General features: G+C 34.5%; 1 protein-coding gene across 1 annotated transcript in view; it reads right to left on the bottom strand.

Annotated features, from left to right (window-relative positions):
* Window positions 1-218: 218 nt before the first annotated feature.
* Window positions 219-18,684, bottom strand: part of TINAG (tubulointerstitial nephritis antigen) — a gene marked incomplete at its 5' end in the record, with an annotated part of 95,229 nt that continues 76,763 nt past the window's right edge. Inside the window, 2 exon segments of the mRNA NM_001133332.1 lie at window positions 219-570; window positions 14,307-14,352. Of these exon segments, the coding sequence (NP_001126804.1) occupies window positions 436-570; window positions 14,307-14,352 (181 nt within the window). The 3' untranslated portion in view covers window positions 219-435.

Below are 18,684 nucleotides of genomic sequence, written 5' to 3'. Positions count from 1 at the left end.
CTTGGATGAAAAGAAATCTATAAAGATGGCAAATTGCTGAATTTCTAATTTGCTTTTTGTTGTCTAAGGTCCTCACTGATCAAAGAGAGAAACCACACTATTTCTACAAATGAGTCCTAAGAACTGTGAGAACAGATGCCATCATACTGTTTGTGAACAATTAAAGGCAAAAGGGACACCATCATGGCAGAAAAATAAGGCAACCTGGGAACTTTAAAGGCATTTAGACACTCTGCTGTCCTTTATTGGTGTTTTTAATGCTCAGTAATATGAAGGAAGCAGAAACATAGACCAGAGGGGAAAATAAGAAAATAGATAGATTATGTTAACACGGTGAAGAGACAAAGATTCCACTGTCACCAAGAATATCATATTGCTAAACTTCAATTTAGGGGGTTACTTAAAGGCATGGCCTTATGGAAATTTAATGATATGTTATGGTTCATCGGAACTTGTCAGTTGGCCCCAAGCTGCGATAATCAACTTTTCAATGTCGGACTCATTTACTCCTCGAAGAATCCTGAAATAGCCATTCTCTCCCCATGACTTTCCCCAGGAATTGGCAGCAACCTGCAGAAAAACAAACAAACAAAAAAGTTGAGAAACATACTTTGGTATTTGAAAAAAAAAGCCATGGAGAACTCATTTGTAACTCTAAATGCCTTTGATTTATCATAGACTATAATTATCAAGAACTTACCTATTTTTAAAAAATGGTTGTATTACGTATCAGTTACACTAATATGCAGGCATGTTGGCAATAGCCAGAATTGATATGACTCTTCTGAGTTTCCCAGAGTACTAAGGTAACATAGGCATGAGCGTTTGAAATGCCACATCAGAAGATCGCATGCAAGCTGCAGTTATACAGTGTCTACTATGTGAACAACAGCCTGTGCTAGGTGCTGGAAGACCAAAGATAAATAATAGATTATCTTATGTTCAGGAAGTTTATAATCTAATGAAGAATGACCAACATAAGGCAAGTGCTAAGGTGAAAATAGGTACAGAGTATTTTTGAGGTCAGAGAAAGGGCATCTCATTTACTTGGATGGTTCAGGGAAGACATTGCTGAAGAAGTGTCACATGAGATGCATATTAAAGCCTGAGAATCAATTCACCAATGTAAAAGGAGGAAGGGAGATTGACGTAAAGGAAAACAGTAAAAGCATAAACACCAAAGCATGAAATAGCATGAAGTAGTGAAATGAAGCAATAAAATTCTTATAGTTAGATCACAAGACAGAAGCAGAATGGTAGGTTATGAGGCTGGAAGGGGAGGAAAGAACATCCGTAATGAGAAAATAATGGGAAAAATATGACATGCCATTGAGTTGATTCCAGCAGGAAAGAAAGGTGGGCAAATTCATACTGTGATTACATTATCCTATATGATATCAAGTGGATAGATTTAAGAGGGTAGAGACAAGAGGCAGTGACTAGCTAGTAGACTCCTGCAATAATTCAGTTGGATAAGAGAAAATAAAGTATTTGAGAAATCTTCAGAAAGTACAGGAATTAGTTGTTGTTTTTTTTTTTTAATTCCTCTTTCTAAAATGTGAAAATGGTTGGATGGTTGGAGTAAGTCCAAAATGACTCCTGGGTTAAAAGCTTGAATGAATAAGTGTGTGATGGAGCAAAAGTATCAATGGAGTACATGGAGAATATCATGAAGGCCGAAGGACACACAGAAGGGAGTTAGTTCCACAACTAAATGCAGCAGAAAAGCCCAGTAAATTAGCGGCTTCACCTCAACAGCTCTCACACTTGCCTCCCATTTACCCTACCCTGGGACTAAGAAAATATTCTCAAGACATAAGGTGTCCAATTGAGCTCTCACTGTTTCTACAAAGTAAGAGAAGGGCAGATTGACTCAGCATCACAAATTGTCATGACATCCTTGCATCCCAGGGATGAAGCCCACTTGATCATGGTGGATAAGCTTTTTGATGTGCTGCTGGATTCGGTCTGCCAGTATTTTATTGAGGATTTTTGCATCAATGTTCATCAAGGATATTGGTCAAAAATTCTCTTTTTTCGTTGTGTCTCTGCCCGACTTTGGTATCAGGATGATGCTGGCCTCATAAAATGAGTTAGTGAGGATTTCCTCTTTTTCTATTGATTGGAATAGTTTCAGAAGGAATGGTACCAGTCCCTCCTTGTACCTCTGGTAGAATTCGGCTGTGAATCTGTCTGTTCCTGGACTCTTTTTGGTTGGTAAGCTATTGATTATTGCCAAAATTTCAGAGCCTGTTATTGGTCTATTCAGAGATTCAACTTCTTCCTGGTTTAGTCTTGGGAGGGTGTATGTGTAGAGGAATTTATCCATTTCTTCTAGATTTTCTAGTTTATTTGCGTAGAGGTGTTTGTAGTATTCTCTGATGGTAGTTTGTATTTCTGTGGGATCGGTGGTGATGTCCCCTTTATCATTTTTTATTGTGTCTATTTGATTCTTCTCTCTTTTTTTCTTTATTAGTTTTGCTAGCGGTCTATCAATTTTGTTGATCATTTCAAAAAACGAGCTCCTGGATTCATTTATTTTTTGAAGGGTTTTTTGTGTCTCTATTTCCTTCAGTTCCACTCTGATTTTAGTTATTTCTTGCCTTCTGCTAGCTTTTGAATGTGTTTGCTCTTGCTTTTCTAGTTCTTTTAATTGTGATGTTAGGGTGTCAATTTTGGATCTTTCCTGCTTTCTCTTGTGGGCATTTAGTGCTATAAATTTCCCTCTACACACTGCTTTGAATGTGTCCCAGAGATTCTGGTATGTTGTGTCTTTGTTCTTGTTGGTTTCAAAGAACATCTTTATTTCTGCCTTCATTTTGTTATGTACCCAGTAGTCATTCAGAAGCAGGTTCTTCAGTTTCCATGTAGTTGAGCGGTTTTGAGTGAGGTTCTTAATCCTGAGTTCTAGTTTGATTGCACTGTGATCTGAGAGACAGTTTGTTATAATTTCTGTTCTTTTACACTTGCTGAGGAGAGTTTTACTTCTAAGTATGTGGTCAATTTTGGAATAGGTGTGGTGTGGTGCTGAAAAAAATGTATATTCTGTTGATTTTGGGTGGAGAGTTCTGTAGATGTCTATTAGGTCTGCTTGGTGCAGAGCTGAGTTCAATTGCTGGGTATCCTTGTTAACTTTCTGTCTCGTTGATCTGTCTAATGTTGACAGTGGGGTGTTAATGTCTCCCATTATTATTGTGCGGGAGTCTAAGTCTCTTTGTAGGCCACTCAGGACTTGCTTTATGAATCTGGTGCTCCTGTTTTGGGTGCATATATATTTAGGATAGTTAGCTCTTCTTGTTGAATTGATCCCTTTACCATTATGTAATGGCCTTCTTTGTCTCTTTTGATCTTTGTTGGTTTAAAGTCTGTTTTATCAGAGACGAGGATTGCAACCCCTGCCTTTTTTTGTTTTCCATTTGCTTGGTAGGTCTTCCTCCAACCTTTTATTTTGAGCCTATGTGTGTCTCTGCATGTGAGATGGGTTTCCTGAATACAGCACACTGATGGGTCTTGACTCTTTATCCAATTTGCCAAGCTGTGTCTTTTCATTGGAGCATTTAGTCCATTTACATTTAATGTTACTATTGTGATGTGTGATTTTGACCCTGTCATTATGATGTTAGCTAGTTATTTTGCCCGTTAGTTGATGCAGTTTCTTCCTAGTCCCGATGGTCTTTACATTTTGGCATGATTTTGCAGTGGCTGGTACCAGCTGTTCCTTTCCATGTTTAGTGCTTCCTTATGTGCAAATCAATGAATGTAATCCAGCATATAAAAAGTACCAAAGACAAAAACCACATGATTATCTCAATAGATGCAGAAAAGGCCTTGGACAAAATTCAACAATGCTTCACGCTAAAAACTCTCAGTAAATTAGGTAGTGATGGGACGTATCTCAAAATCATAAGAGCTATCTATGACAAACCCACAGCCAATATCATACTGAATGGGCAAAAACTGGAAGCATTCCCTTTGAAAACTGGCACAAGATAGAGATGCCCTCTCTCACCACTCCTATTCAACATAGTGTTGGAAGTTCTGGCCAGGGCAATTAGGCAGCAGAAGGAAATAAAGGGTATTCAATTATGAAAAGAGGAAGTCAAATTGTCCCTGTTTGCAGATGACATGATTGTATATCTAGAAAACCCTATTGTCTCAGCCCAAAATCTCCTTAAGCTGATAAGCAACTTCAGCAAAGTCTCAGGATACAAAATCAATGTGCAAAAATCCCGAGCATTCTTATACACCAATAACAGACAAACAGAGAGCCAAATCATGAGTGAACTCCCATTCACAATTGCTTCAAAGAGAATAAAATACCTAGGAATCCAACTTACAAGGGACGTGAAGGACCTCTTCAACAACTACAAACCACTGCTCAATGAAATAAAAGAGGATACAAAGAAATGGAAGAACATTCCATGCTCATGGGTAGGAAGAATCAATATCGTGAAAATGGCCATACTGCCCAAGGTAATTTATAGATTCAATGCCATCCCTGTCAAGCTGCCAATAACTTTCTTCACAGAATTGGAAAAAACTACTTTAAAGTTCATATAGAACCAAAAATAGCCGACATCGCCAAGTCAATCCTAAGCCAAAAGAACAAAGCTGGAGGCATCACACTACCTGACTTCAAACTATACTACAAGGCTACAGTAACCAAAACAGCATGGTACTGGTACCAAAACAGAGATATAGATCAATGGAAAAGAACAGAGCCCTCAGAAATAATGCCACGTATCTACAACTATCTGATCTTTGACAAACCTGAGAAAAACAAGCAATGTGGAAAGGATTCCCTATTTAATAAATGGTGCTGGGAAAACTGGCTAGCCATATGGAGAAAGCTGAAACTGGATCCCTTCCTTACACCTTATACAAAAATTAATTCAAGATGGATTAAAGACTTAAATGTTAGACCTAAAACCATAAAAACCCTAGAAGAAAACCTAGGCATTACCATTCAGGACATAGGCATGGGCAAGGACTTCAAGTCTAAAACACCAAAAGCAATGGCAACAAAAGCCGAAATTGACAAATGGGATCTAATTAAACTAAAGAGCTTCTGCACAGCAAAAGAAACTACCATCAGAGTGAACAGGCAACCTACAAAATGGGAGAAAATTTTCGCAACCTACTCATCTGACAAAGGGCTAATATCCAGAATCTACAATGAACTCAAACAAATTTACAAGAAAAAAACAAACAATCCCATCAAAAAGTGGGCGAAGGATATGAACAGACACTTCTCAAAAGAAGACATTTATGCAGCCAAAAGACACATGAAAAAATGCTCACCATCAATGGCCATCAGAGAAATGCAAATCAAAACCACAATGAGATACCATCTCACACCAGTTAGAATGGCAATCATTAAAAAGTCAGGAAACAACAGGTGCTGGAGAGGATGTGGAGAAATAGGAACACTTTTACACTGTTGGTGGGACTGTAAACTAGTTCAACCATTGTGGAAGTCAGTGTGGCGATTCCTCAGGGATCTAGAACTAGAAATACCATTTGACCCAGCCATCCCATTACTGGGTATATACCCAAAGGACTATAAATCATGCTGCTGTAAAGACACATGCACACGTATGTTTATTGTGGCACTATTCACAATAGCAAAGACTTGGAGCCAACCCAAATGTCCAACAACGATAGACTGGATTAAGAAAATGTGGCACATATACACCATGGAATACTATGCAGCCATAAAAAATGATGAGTTCATGTCCTTTGTAGGGACATGGATGAAATTGGAAATCATCATTCTCAGTAAACTATCACAAGGACAAAATCCAAACACTGCATGTTCTCACTCATAGGTGAGAATTGAACAATGAGAACACATGGACACCGGAAGAGGAACATCACACTCTGGGGACTGTTGTGGGGTGGGGGGAGGGGAGAGGGATAGCATTAGGAGATATACCTAATGCTAAATGAAGAGATAATGGGTGCAGCACACCAGCATGGCACATGTATATGTATGTAACTAACCTGCACATTGTGCACATGTACCCTAAAACTTAAAGGATAATAATAAAAAATAAAATAAAATAAAATAAAATAAATTGTCATGACATCAACTTTAAGAAATAGCCAATTTTTTTTTATTATTACACTTTAAGTTTTAGGGTACATGTGCACAATGTGCATGTTAGTTACATATGTATACATGTGCCATGCTGGTGTGCTGCTATTTTTATCAGCATTTCTTTTTAAGATTTGGCTCTTTGCCTCCTTAATCAACCCTGACACTTTAAAGAAGCACTCTCAAAACTACGTTTAAAATTGTAAATTCAATTTATCATTTCAAAGATGAAATGGAATTTGAATAGCTGAGAAGGAAACACCGTCAATGTGCGTGAGAGTTCTAGCACCAGTGAAATACACTAAATGCCAATTTTCATATTTTTTTAGTCCGTTCATATATCTATATCTATATATCAAATAAAATTAGTCACAACCTAACAAATGGCTAGGAGTAGTAATATTTGTAAATTCTTGCAAATATGATATATAACACTGCGCCTATTCTCATTTGGATGGCTGAAGATTATTACTATCCAAAATTTCATAATTACATTCTTGGTAAATATGCAAAAGGTATATAAAGATTGTATAAGCAAATGTGAATTTATGTGCTAATGAGAACTAATCATAGGTTTACAAGAAAGGCCACATAATTATAAAGAGTGAGACACTGTATAAATTAGTGCTAATAAAATACACCTCAGGACATGTATTTTGTTTATTAATCTTATTCTTCCTACTCTCATTTCTTGTATTTCAGCATTTATTTTGTTTGTTTCTTCCAAATGCCTACATTTGTTTGTATTTAATTATAAAGGAAATGATGGCAATGAAGGGGAGAAAATTTCTAAAGATTTAACTTTTCATCTTTTGTATTGAGATATATGATACAGTCACATATGTAAAATGTATTAATCTTAAGTATACAACTTAGTAAATTTATACATGTGTTTATGAAGTGCATGTTCATGTAATCTCCACTTAGATTAAGCTATTAACCACTTATATCACCCCAGAAGGTCTACCATGTTGCCTTCCTGTCCATCCACCCTCCCCTCCCCATAAGGTTTTCCTATAATTGATCTTTACAACAATGGAATAATGCAAAATATATTGAGGTTGACTTTTTTTTTAGCTCAAAATAATGTTTCTGGGATTCATCTATGTTTGGCATATGTAAGCAATTAATTCATCTTATTACTGTTTATTTTCATTGTGTGACTATACCACAGTTTATCCATTCTCCTGGTGATAAACATGATGAACATAAGTAGCTGCTCCATGTACACATGCATCAGTAGTGTAAGATTCTATTTACTCCAAATCCTCATCTATGCTGGATATTATCCATCCTTTTAATTTTAGCTAATCTAGTGTATATGAAGTGATGTTTCATTGTGGTCTTAATTTGCATTTCCTTGATAATTAGTAACATTGACCAGCTTTTCAATGGCTGTTCAGGCCATTTGGATTTCCCCTTTTCCTAAAGTTTCTGTTTAAGAGTTCTATTTTATTGAGTTATTTTGGTCTTTCCTATATAATTGTTAGAATGTCTATGTATTGTATATGTGAGAACTTGTCAGATACCTTTCCAGATAGATAGATAGACACATTTTTCTCATTCTGTGGCTTACTTTTTCTTATAATACTGTATTTTAAATAGTGGTTCTTATTTTAATGTAGTCTGATAATTTATCCTTAAAAAGTTTATTTTGTGCCCGATTTAAGAAAGCATTTTCTAATAGATATCACAAACATATTTGCCTATGTTTTCTTCAAGAAACTTTATTATTTTGCAATTACATTTAGGTCTCTGCTCCATCTCAAATTGTTTTTGTCTGTATTTAGTGAGGAAGGGACCTAGGGTTTTTTTTTTTCATATGTATATAAAGTTTCTGTGACCTATGCATTGGCAAACCATGGCTCGTGGACCAAATATGGCTCACGAAGCCCCTTAAAAGAGGATTTAGAAGTCAGAAATTTTGTTTTTCCTAATGGTCTTGAAGATGTAAGGTACTCTGTTGAGAGAGGATCGGTAAAACTGTGTGAGGGAGCCACATGGAAGGAACTTCAGGCATCCTCTAAGATCTGAGAATATCCTCAGTCAGCAAGAAAATGGGCACTTGGACCCACAACCAAAAAAACACGTCTACCAACAACCACGTGAGCTTAGAAGAGGGCTGTAAGCTCCAGAAAGGAACACCACTCAGACAACACTTTGAGGGAATCCTTGTGAGATCATGAGCAGAAGATCCAGCTGGGTACACTGGATTTCTGACCCACAGAAACACTGCGATAATAAATGTATGTTGTTTCAATCTGCTAAATCTGTGATAGTTTGTTACACAACAATAGAACAGTAAGTGCTGAATTTTATTAATGCATTTTCTGCACCAATTAAGATATTCAAGCTGGGTTCGGTGGCTCACGCCTGTAATTCCGGCACTTTGGGAGGCCGAGGTAGGCAGATCACCTGAAGTCAGGAGTTTGAGACCAGCCTGGGCGACATGGTGAAACCCGTCTCTACCAAAAACACAATATTAGCCAGGTGTGGTGGCGGGTGTCTGTATTCCCAGCTACTCGGGAGGCTGAGGTAGGGAGAACTGCTTGAACCTGGGAGGTAGAGGATGCCGTTAGCCAAGATCATGCCACTGCACTCCAGCCTGGGCAACAGAGTGAGACTCTGTCTAAAAAAAAAAAAAAAAAAAAAAAAAAAAAATTCATGTTTTTTTCTCCTTGACTCTCATAATTGGATGAACTATATTGATTGATTTTAGTACTTGAAACCAACCTTGCATTCCTAACATAAGTTTCACTTACGGAGTGTTATCCCTTTATATATTTCTTAACTGTAATATTTTGTTTGGAATTTTATGCTCATGAGAGATATTAGCCTATAATTTTTCTTTTGTGTATTGTCTTATCAAGTTTTGGTATTGGTGTTACTGCTTCATAAAATGAGTTTGGAAGTAACTGTTCCTTATTTCCTATTCCCTGAAAGGATTTGTTGTAAAATTCGTTTCATTTATTCCTTAAATGTTTGGAAAAATTCACCAGTGAAGTCTTTTGAGCCTGAGTTCCTCTGTGAAAGTAATTTAAATAGACTCTTTTTTTTTTTCAAATTGTTCCATAACTGTTTAGGCTATTTTCATCCTGTGTAGGTTTTTGATAAGTTTTGTTTTCCGATGAATTTATCCATTTCATCTGTATTTTCAATTATGCTAGCATAACTTTTTAATAATATCCTCTTATTACCTACTTAATATCTATTGAATCTGCAGCAATGTTCTCTTTTTTCATTTCTATGGCAATTTGTCTCTCCTTGTTTCTTTTTCAGTCTTCCTAGACATTTAATCTTTTTTTGCAAAGCATCAACTCTTTGCTTTTTTGATTTTCATCTATTATAATACATCTGTTTTCTTTTACTTTTTTTTGCTCTTCTGTTTATTATTTCATTTGTCTTCGGTTTAAATTTTTCAGCTTATTGAATTATTCTTTTCAACCTTTTAAAAAATACATGCATCAATTTTAACCTTTCTTCTTTTTCAATGCATGCATTTTCTATTACATTCAGTACTGCTTTAGCTAAATAACAAAAGTTTCATCATGGTATCTTCTGTACAATTTCAATTTTTTAAATTTATTGAACATGCCCTATGGACCAGCATGTGGTCAATATTGGCAAATATTTCATGTGCACTTAAAGAGAATGTATATTCATCAATATTTATGTGTAATATCCTATGAATTTCAATGACATAAAGCTGGCTAATAGTTTTTTTCAATCTTTCATACCTTTACTTATTTTTAGTTGCTATTTCTATGAGATACTGAGATATATTTAAATATTTGCCTACTTTTTTCCTGTAACTTTTGGTGTATGTTTTTTTGGAACTGTGTTATTTCAGCTTTTGTCCAAACATGCTTTAATTTTGTATTTATTTTGGAGAAAAATGTCACCATGTGTAAAATTCCATGTTGACACTTTATCTTCATCATCATTATCAATATTATTATTTTATCCAGCATTTTAGCAATGTCATTTTGTGGTCTTCTACTTTCCTATTTATTGTTGTTGTTGAAATGTCAGTCAGTGCTTCTTTTTTTGAGAATAATGTGTCATTTTAAATAGTGACTATTTTTAGATTTCTGTTTATTTTTTATCTTCAGCTGTTTGATCATGAAAAGTTTGAGTGTGATTTTCTTGCAATGTTTGCATTCATGAATTCAGGAACTCATTTTTTATTATAATTTAAGTTCTGGGATACATGTGCAGAACGTGCAGGTTTGTTACATAGGTATACACGTGCCACGGTGGTTTTCTGCACCCATCAACTCATCATCTACATTAGGTATTTCTCCTAATGCTATCCCTCCCCTAGCCCCCCACCCCTGAACAGGCACCAGTGTGTGATGTTCCTCTCCCTGTGTCCATGTGTTCTCACTGTTCAACTCTCACTTATGAGTGAGAACATGTAGTGTTTGGTTTTCTGTTACTGTGTTAGTTTGCTGAGAATGATGGTTTCCAGCTTCATCCATGTGCCTGCAAAGTACATAAATTCATCCTTTTTTATTGATGCATAGTATTCTATGGTGTATATGTGCCACATTTTCTTTATCCAATCTATCATTGATGGGGATATGGGTTGGTTCCAAGTTTTTGCTATTGTGAACAGTGCTGCAATAAACATGTGTGTGTATGTGTCTTTATAATGGAATGATTTATAATCCTTTGGGTATATACCCGGTAATGAGATTGCTGGGTCAAATGGTATTTCTGGTTCTAGATTCTTGAGGAATTGCCATACTCTTCCACAATGGTTGAACTAATTATAGATTGAAATTCTCAATCTTTTCATCTAGATTTTTCTTAATTTTTTAAAATAATGGTTATTTTAAAGCCTACATCTAAAGTATCATCTATTGCTTCTATTGATAGTATTTTTCTCTTGGTTGCTAGTCAGATCTTTCTGCTTCACTTGTCTCATAATTTAACTCAAACAAATCATAGCATGCCTATAACAAACCCAGTCCTCACTTTATGCCCAAACCTACCAAATGCTCCTAGGCCAAAAATTTTTCTCCAGATTTAGCATTCTCATTTTTTTTAAAACACAATTTTGGAAAAATTCTGATATTTTCTACTTATTTGGTAGAATTTATGGCTTGCCGCTATGTATTACATTTTACTGAGTAGTGAAAGACTTTCAATATTTTTATTATAAAAATAGGTTTATGTCATAGGACTATTTGTAAATACTTTGAAACATCCATATATAATTGTGAAGAAATAAAACTTTCCTAGATTTCTCAGTGCTCTTGAATAAAGTTTTTGCTTTCCTGACCCACAAAACATTGTATATAATATAAAGATAGGGAATGTTTTCTTTCACTTCTCCCAAAAATATTCTACTCTTCACATACCTTGAGAATTAGATATGTAGCCATTCATCTAGTTTAATGATCTGATCTGAAGGGAGAACAAAACTTCTCTTGTCTCCTCTAGAGGCTCAAAGAGAACAAAGACAAGGTCCTAAATTAAGCTTTAATGTGTCAGAAGTATGGGGACATTATATCCTTTGGTATTTACATCTCAAAAGAGATGCAGCCCATCATCTGGAGACTTTATTTGCTGTCTAGCTGGACCTTGGAAAGATATGTTTATATTCCTAATGTTTATGGTGAGAAGATAGGATCCTCTTCAACTCATCATAATGGAATGAAAGATTTTTCCTTCCTTTTGGGAAAGGAGGAAATCTGCTTGTCTCTCTCCTGTAAACAAATGGAGAAAATCTATTGTTCTTTGTCCATCATTTATGAGACATAAACTGCTACCTGTGTAGACAAATTTTATTGTTTCTTATCACACCACTGTAAGACTAAGGTGTGGGAGATGCATGCTGCTATGTTACTCTGGTTGTCGATCTAGTTATGAGTATCTGTTAAGAACTCCTTACTTCTGACCCAGGTGTTATATCTCTAGTTACGTCTATATCTATACCAATATCTATATCATCTATATCTGTGGGATAATATCTCAGACCTTTCACAATTCTTCACGAAACAGTACAACAGTACTTAAAGATTTCATATTTTAATTAAACCACTAGTATGTTTTATAAAAAATAAAATTATTTTAATTACTTGATTAGTTTTTCCTGAATGCATAGACTAAAATTATTCATTTGCTCATTCAATGAGTATTGTTTATATTCTCACTATGTACCAATCAAAATAGTTTACCCTTGAGATACATTGGTAAATAAGTTAAATATGATCCTGACTCATGAGGAGAACACAGTTCAGTATGAAAAAAAAACCTCAATTAATGTGCAAAATATTATAAATTTTAGTCTGATTCTTGTATTTCTACTGCTTACATTCAACAATTTATCAAACAAATCATAGCAGAAAGAAATCTTACCCCAGCCCCATGAAATAAAATTTTCTTTGAAGATGTTTGATAAGTGGTAAGTTCAGAATTGACAGTAAGTACAACAATGTAGTTAAAAGGGATAGTGTGCATGTATGTGTTAAATATGAGTGAGTACATAATCATACTCAGCGTGTGTGTGTGTGTGTGTGTACACATGTACACTACCTAGAGGTAGGGATCTAGGGTTGGAATGATCAGGTTGAGGATGAAAGGATCACAAAACATTTTCCTCTGCACATTCGTTCATATTCACTCAGCAAATGGCCATCAAGTGCTATATGCTAAGAACTATTGTGAGTTAAATACATTAATCAAAGAACTTGATTTTGTCTCTAAATATTACATTGTTATGGGATTAAATAACTGTTCAAATTTATTTAATAAAAATCCTGTGCGGAAACTTAATAGTAGGTATTCAAATAACATATCCTAGTTTATAACTTATTTATTTTAACTATTGGACATTAATGTTGATTGTTGGCTACTAATTATTTTATTTTAATGAGAAAAATTATATTTTTAAAAGCACAGTTTAAATATAAATAAGAATCCTTCTACTTAAAAGCATCATACCTCCATGTATCAACAACACAAATATAAGGTACGAACACATAATTGGGTGATTGAATTCTGTGAGTGCCTTATGAACAAATATGCCGAGAGTCATTCTGATGAGTACAAGTTCTAGCACCTAGTGTTTTGTAAGCCAAAATATGCCCTCTACTGTGTACATTTAAATTTAAATTCCATGGTAAGTATTACCACATAGACTTTATTCTATCTGTATAAAAAAGTATATAATATTAGGACTTCAGACAATTGACCAGCTTGTTGTAATAAACCAAATATTTGAGGTAATATGTTCCAATGTTCTTCAAATTGTTTCTTACCTGAAACTTTCTGTTATTTTGAGACTAGATATTGGTTCTTTCTGAGTAAAGACACATGTGTATGTTATATTTGGCAAAAAGAAATAAAAGCCTTAACCTATAGGATATATATATGTATATATAACCTATAGGATATATATATGTATATATAACCTATAGGATATATATATGTATATATAACCTATAGGATATATATATGTATATATAACCTATAGGATATATATATGTATATATAACCTATAGGATATATATATGTATATATAACCTATAGGATATATATATGTATATATAACCTATAGGATATATATATGTATATATAACCTATAGGATATATATATGTATATATAACCTATAGGATATATATATGTATATATAACCTATAGGATATATATATGTATATATAACCTATAGGATATATATATGTATATATAACCTATAGGATATATATATGTATATATAACCTATAGGATATATATATGTATATATAACCTATAGGATATATATATGTATATATAACCTATAGGATATATATATGTATATATAACCTATAGGATATATATACGTATATATGTATATATATGATACTAACATAACAAAAGCATCAAGTTCATTGCCATATAAATATATATGAAGGAAGTTTAATCAATACTTTAAGTTTAATATAGAAGATAATAGAACAAAAAGTTACCCTCTTGATTCTCAACTTGGGGAAAAATAAACATTGATTTTTCTTTTACAATTTGAAATACTGGGAGTTGAGGAAAACTATAAATTCAATATAAATGTTTATAATGAGTTTTGTGCTGGTGAAAACACTGATGTTATCAACAATATTACACAACTGAGGATGTGACTAAATAATTCAAAGCAGGTAGCAGAGGAACAGAAGATTCGAACATACTCACTTCACAGCAGGAATTCAACTGGAAAGAGTTACATACCCAAAATTTTTCTTTCTGCCCTTGTGCTCCTCTCAGTGTGCCCCATCTACAATTAATAACAATAATAAAGATTAGTATGGTTAAAATGTTTGGTTTGCTTCTTGAGAGAATGCAGATTATTGTCATTCCTACATCTTTTGTTCTTTCTCTCTGTCTCATCCTGTTTCACAATGGGAATATTACCATTGCCCTACAGAAATGTGCTCGTATAGTTTTCTTCTTTACCATAACATTATTTATGTACACAGAACAGACTCATTTATACATAAATGGCTTGAAATCAAACTCATTGACCACAGGAGAGAAAGACTAAGGCAATTGGGATACAAAGTTTTTAAAAGGACTTAAAAAATACTTATCCTCAAAGACTTCGAATTAACCCAAATGCCCATCAATGATAGACTGGAAAGAAAATGTGGCACATATATACCATGGAATACTATGCAGCCACAAAAAACAGTGAGTTCATGTCCTTTACAGGGACATAGATGAAGCTAGAAACCACCATTCTCAGCAAACTAACACAAGAACAGAAAACCAAACACTGCATGTTCTCACTCACAAGTGAGAGTTGAACAATGAGAACACATGGGCACAAGGAGGGACCATCACACACTGGGGCCTGTTTGGGGGTTGGGGACTAGGGAGGGATAGCATTAGGAGAAATACCTAATGTAGATGACTGGTTGATGAGTGCAGCAAACCACCATGGCACGTGTATACCTATATAACAAACCTGCACGTTCTGCATATGTACCCCAGTACTTAAAATATAATATTAAAAAAAAGAAAAATTAAAATTAAATTAAAAAAAGGAGGTACAACCGTATTACAGAAGAAATTAAAAGTCATAAATTGATTAAAATACTTATCCTCTTTATGTCTAGCCCCTTGAAACTCTACCAAACAAATCTACCACTCTACCTTAAATGGCATAAACTAAACATTTCCAGGACTACTGTTATAAACCATAATGAAAACACAGATAATTTTGTAGTTTAAGTAAAAATATTTATAGATAGATATTATTTTATAAAGTGGTTTTGTGCCTAACGTAGAATTTTTGTAAATACATGTATGTATGGATACAGAACCTTATATTTCCACTACTGGTCCATTCTGAATGTAGCACATAACAGCTCATAAAAAAACCTAAACCTACATGATTTCATTTTTCCTCATGATTAAATCCAGCGAGGTAGGTATTATTAACCTGTTTTATTTACTGAGATAATGGAGACTTGTCCAATATCATACACTGGGAAGTGTTGAGCCAAGACTCCAAGTCTCACATTCTTCTTAATACATTATATTGCTTTTCTTTTACAGACATAGAGGCCCCACTTGTAGTGTGTACTTACTTTCATGTAATTTGGTGAATTATGAGAATACAATTAATTCTGCCCATGTATTACCACATTAACCTAAACCTAATATTCAAACTTCCAACAGCAGGGCTCCTTTAAGCTAAATTATGGTCTGTCATTACAGAACAAACATTCCTAGAAGAGATGCAAATTTCCAACATGGTGAGTTTGCAGAAAGCTGTTTTTAATAGAGCATAGAATAGAATGATGGCACCACAGCACGGAGGTATTGCCTAAAGATGACAAGTTTATGGTAGGGCTCTTGGGACACACACACACACAAAATATAATGTGTTTGGATCCTTTGGCATGAGAGTGAAGGAAGAAAAAGTGATTTGGGGTGTAAGAAAACATTAAGAATAATTTTGCTTTCTCCTGTTCCTGATAGAGACTAGGTTTCCTTCCCACTTTGTAAGATCTTTCAGACTTCTTGAGCTTGGTGCATTGAGGATAGTGCATGGGAAGAAGAAGAAATAGAAAAGTCATACAAAGGAGAAGAGGCACTTCAGAATGTGGTGTATACCTTTTATTATTTTAGTATTACTGAATAAATTAAAAGTGAAATAAACTCCCTTAGCTTGGAAACTTTTAAGAAATACGAAGTATTACTTTTACTTTTGTTCAACTGCCATCATTTTTCATTATGTTTCTATATATTTTGTTACAATTTTCCAAACAATAATTTCAATGATGTAAAAGACAAGAATAATTCTTGCAAATCTTTCAGCTCTTTAGAGTTGCTGTAAGTTTCTTTTCAAGAAACATGTTTATTATATATAATTTTAAGATGCTCATTTAGAACACCAGTCATTCTAAACCCAGAGAGAATAGCAGCATTCAGATTGTTACATGCTTTCTCAAAATGGGCAGCCAAACCAATTATCCAAGTCATTGACTAGAGGTGACAGAGGAAAACGAAAGTATGGCAACTGAGTCTAATAGTTTCAGAGACTAAGGTGCTGGTATAAAAAAATTAACAAATGGTGTTAACCTTTATGAAAAATTCAAATGAAAAGAAAATATCACACACGGAAAAATAACACCACAGAAGCTATTGTGCAGTTAGTTCACCTATGTTACAGCCTCTGTGTCAAATGACAAGCAAAGTCCATTCATCACAGGATTTAACATTTGCGCTGCAACCTTCAGCTATCTCTTCTCTGCTCTATCTTCTCTAGACAGCTTCTAAGACAGTAATCAAATATTTCATACAGTTGCAATGGGATGTTGTAAAAAAAATAGATCTGTGGGTTGTTTCCCTGATTAGCAAATTCCTGTGGTTAAAACCTTTCTTTAAACTAAAATAAAGGTTAACTAGTGCAAAACAAGAAGGCTAATCATTTTATTCACTTACAGGAAAGAATTCCTGTCTTCTTGGGGGCATTTTTTCCTAATATATGTATGTTCCTAAATTGTGGTACCATTCCTTTACTTGCTATTATACCTACAGGTGGAAAATTCTAGAAATATGCATATATTTTCACAAATGTTCTCTTATAAGTCAGTGACTGTCTCTGAGGATATGAGGATCTTCATTATATTCATATTTTCTCTAAATATAACTATGTGTACTCTATCTCCCTTTACATATACCTCTTCATTTGAAGATTATTTACAAACATTTGTTTAGACAGACCAGAACCTTACTTTACTGAGGTTATTTCTTCTTTATTTATTTATTTATTTCTGAGACCGAGTCTCACCCTGTTGTCCAGGCTGGAGTGCAGTGGCACAGTATCTATCGGCTCATAGCAACCTCCGCCTCCCAGGTTCCAGCGATTCTCCTGCCTCAGCTTCCCGAGTAGCTGGGATTACAAGCACGTGCCACTGCGCCCAGCTGATTTTGGGATTTTTAGTAGAGACTGAGTTTCACCATGTTGGCCAGGCTGGTCTTGAACTCCTGACCTCAAGTGATCCTCCCACCTCGGCCTCCTAAAGTGCTGGGATTATAAGTGTGAGCCACTATGCCCAGCCTACTGAGGTTATTTCTATACCTTTGTGAGTACAGTGGGTTCACAAGCTTGAGAGATCTTAATACTGGCTATTTGTTTTTTGTTTTGTTTTGTTTTGTTTTTTCCTCAAGGAAATCCACATAATACAGTTCTTTTGAATTGTTTCTACTTCATTAAATTAAATTGTTTCAATTATTTGTTAAGACCCATTAATACCTTTTTCCCTCAAAATTTAGTGATACCTGGGAATATGCTGGTTTTGAAAAAAATCTGGGCAGCTCTTAGCCCATCTACCACGTTCCCTAAGGATGCATGAGTGCTGCCTGAGCCCTTCAGTCTCCCTACATTGAGACTGGGTTTCCATCTCTCACTCAATGCACATGATTATTTAAGCTCTTCCTTCAGGATTTATTTTATATGCCCACTTTTCATGAGTTCCAGAAACACTACTTTTTTATATATACGAAAAGTCTTTATGGAAAGACCATAAAGTTCCTGCAGAGTAACGTATTAAAACCCATGAAAGAGTGATTTAAGATCTTGTACTTCTAAGGTTATTAATATTTCCATGCATGTTCCTTTTAAAAGGGATATTGTTCTTTTTAGATAACTGTGCTAAACACTAAACTTCTCTAAGCCCTATTTTAAGTTACGCCTAGATAGTAAAATTATTGGAACAGAATAATTTGCCTATGATTTTAAATGATATTTTTTTCTTTTCTTTGGTTTTGGTAGATTTTGTCAATGAGGCCCATACACCCAGTGAAGTCAGATTAGATGCCATAAATAAGAGAGGGTTGAAAATATAACTTTATTAAAGCAAAATTTATATTCCCATAAGTATCCCTTTTAAGGTAAGCACAGAATCTCTCTTGTATACTACACCTGTTAATTTCTACTTTTTTTCAACAAATTACTGGTTAGCCCAAGGAAGACATATCTTTTGCTTTCAAAAAACTGTCAGTCTAATGGGAGTGATATTGAGGAATGAAAAACAAGAATATAAATAAATAGAATTCTATAAGTGTCACTTTTAAAAAGAGCATGTTTTGAACATTT

This window comes from Pongo abelii, chromosome 5 (assembly GCF_028885655.2).
Source record: "Pongo abelii isolate AG06213 chromosome 5, NHGRI_mPonAbe1-v2.0_pri, whole genome shotgun sequence".
Taxonomy (NCBI): domain Eukaryota; kingdom Metazoa; phylum Chordata; class Mammalia; order Primates; family Hominidae; genus Pongo; species Pongo abelii.
This window is presented reverse-complemented; position numbering and strand designations above follow the sequence as displayed.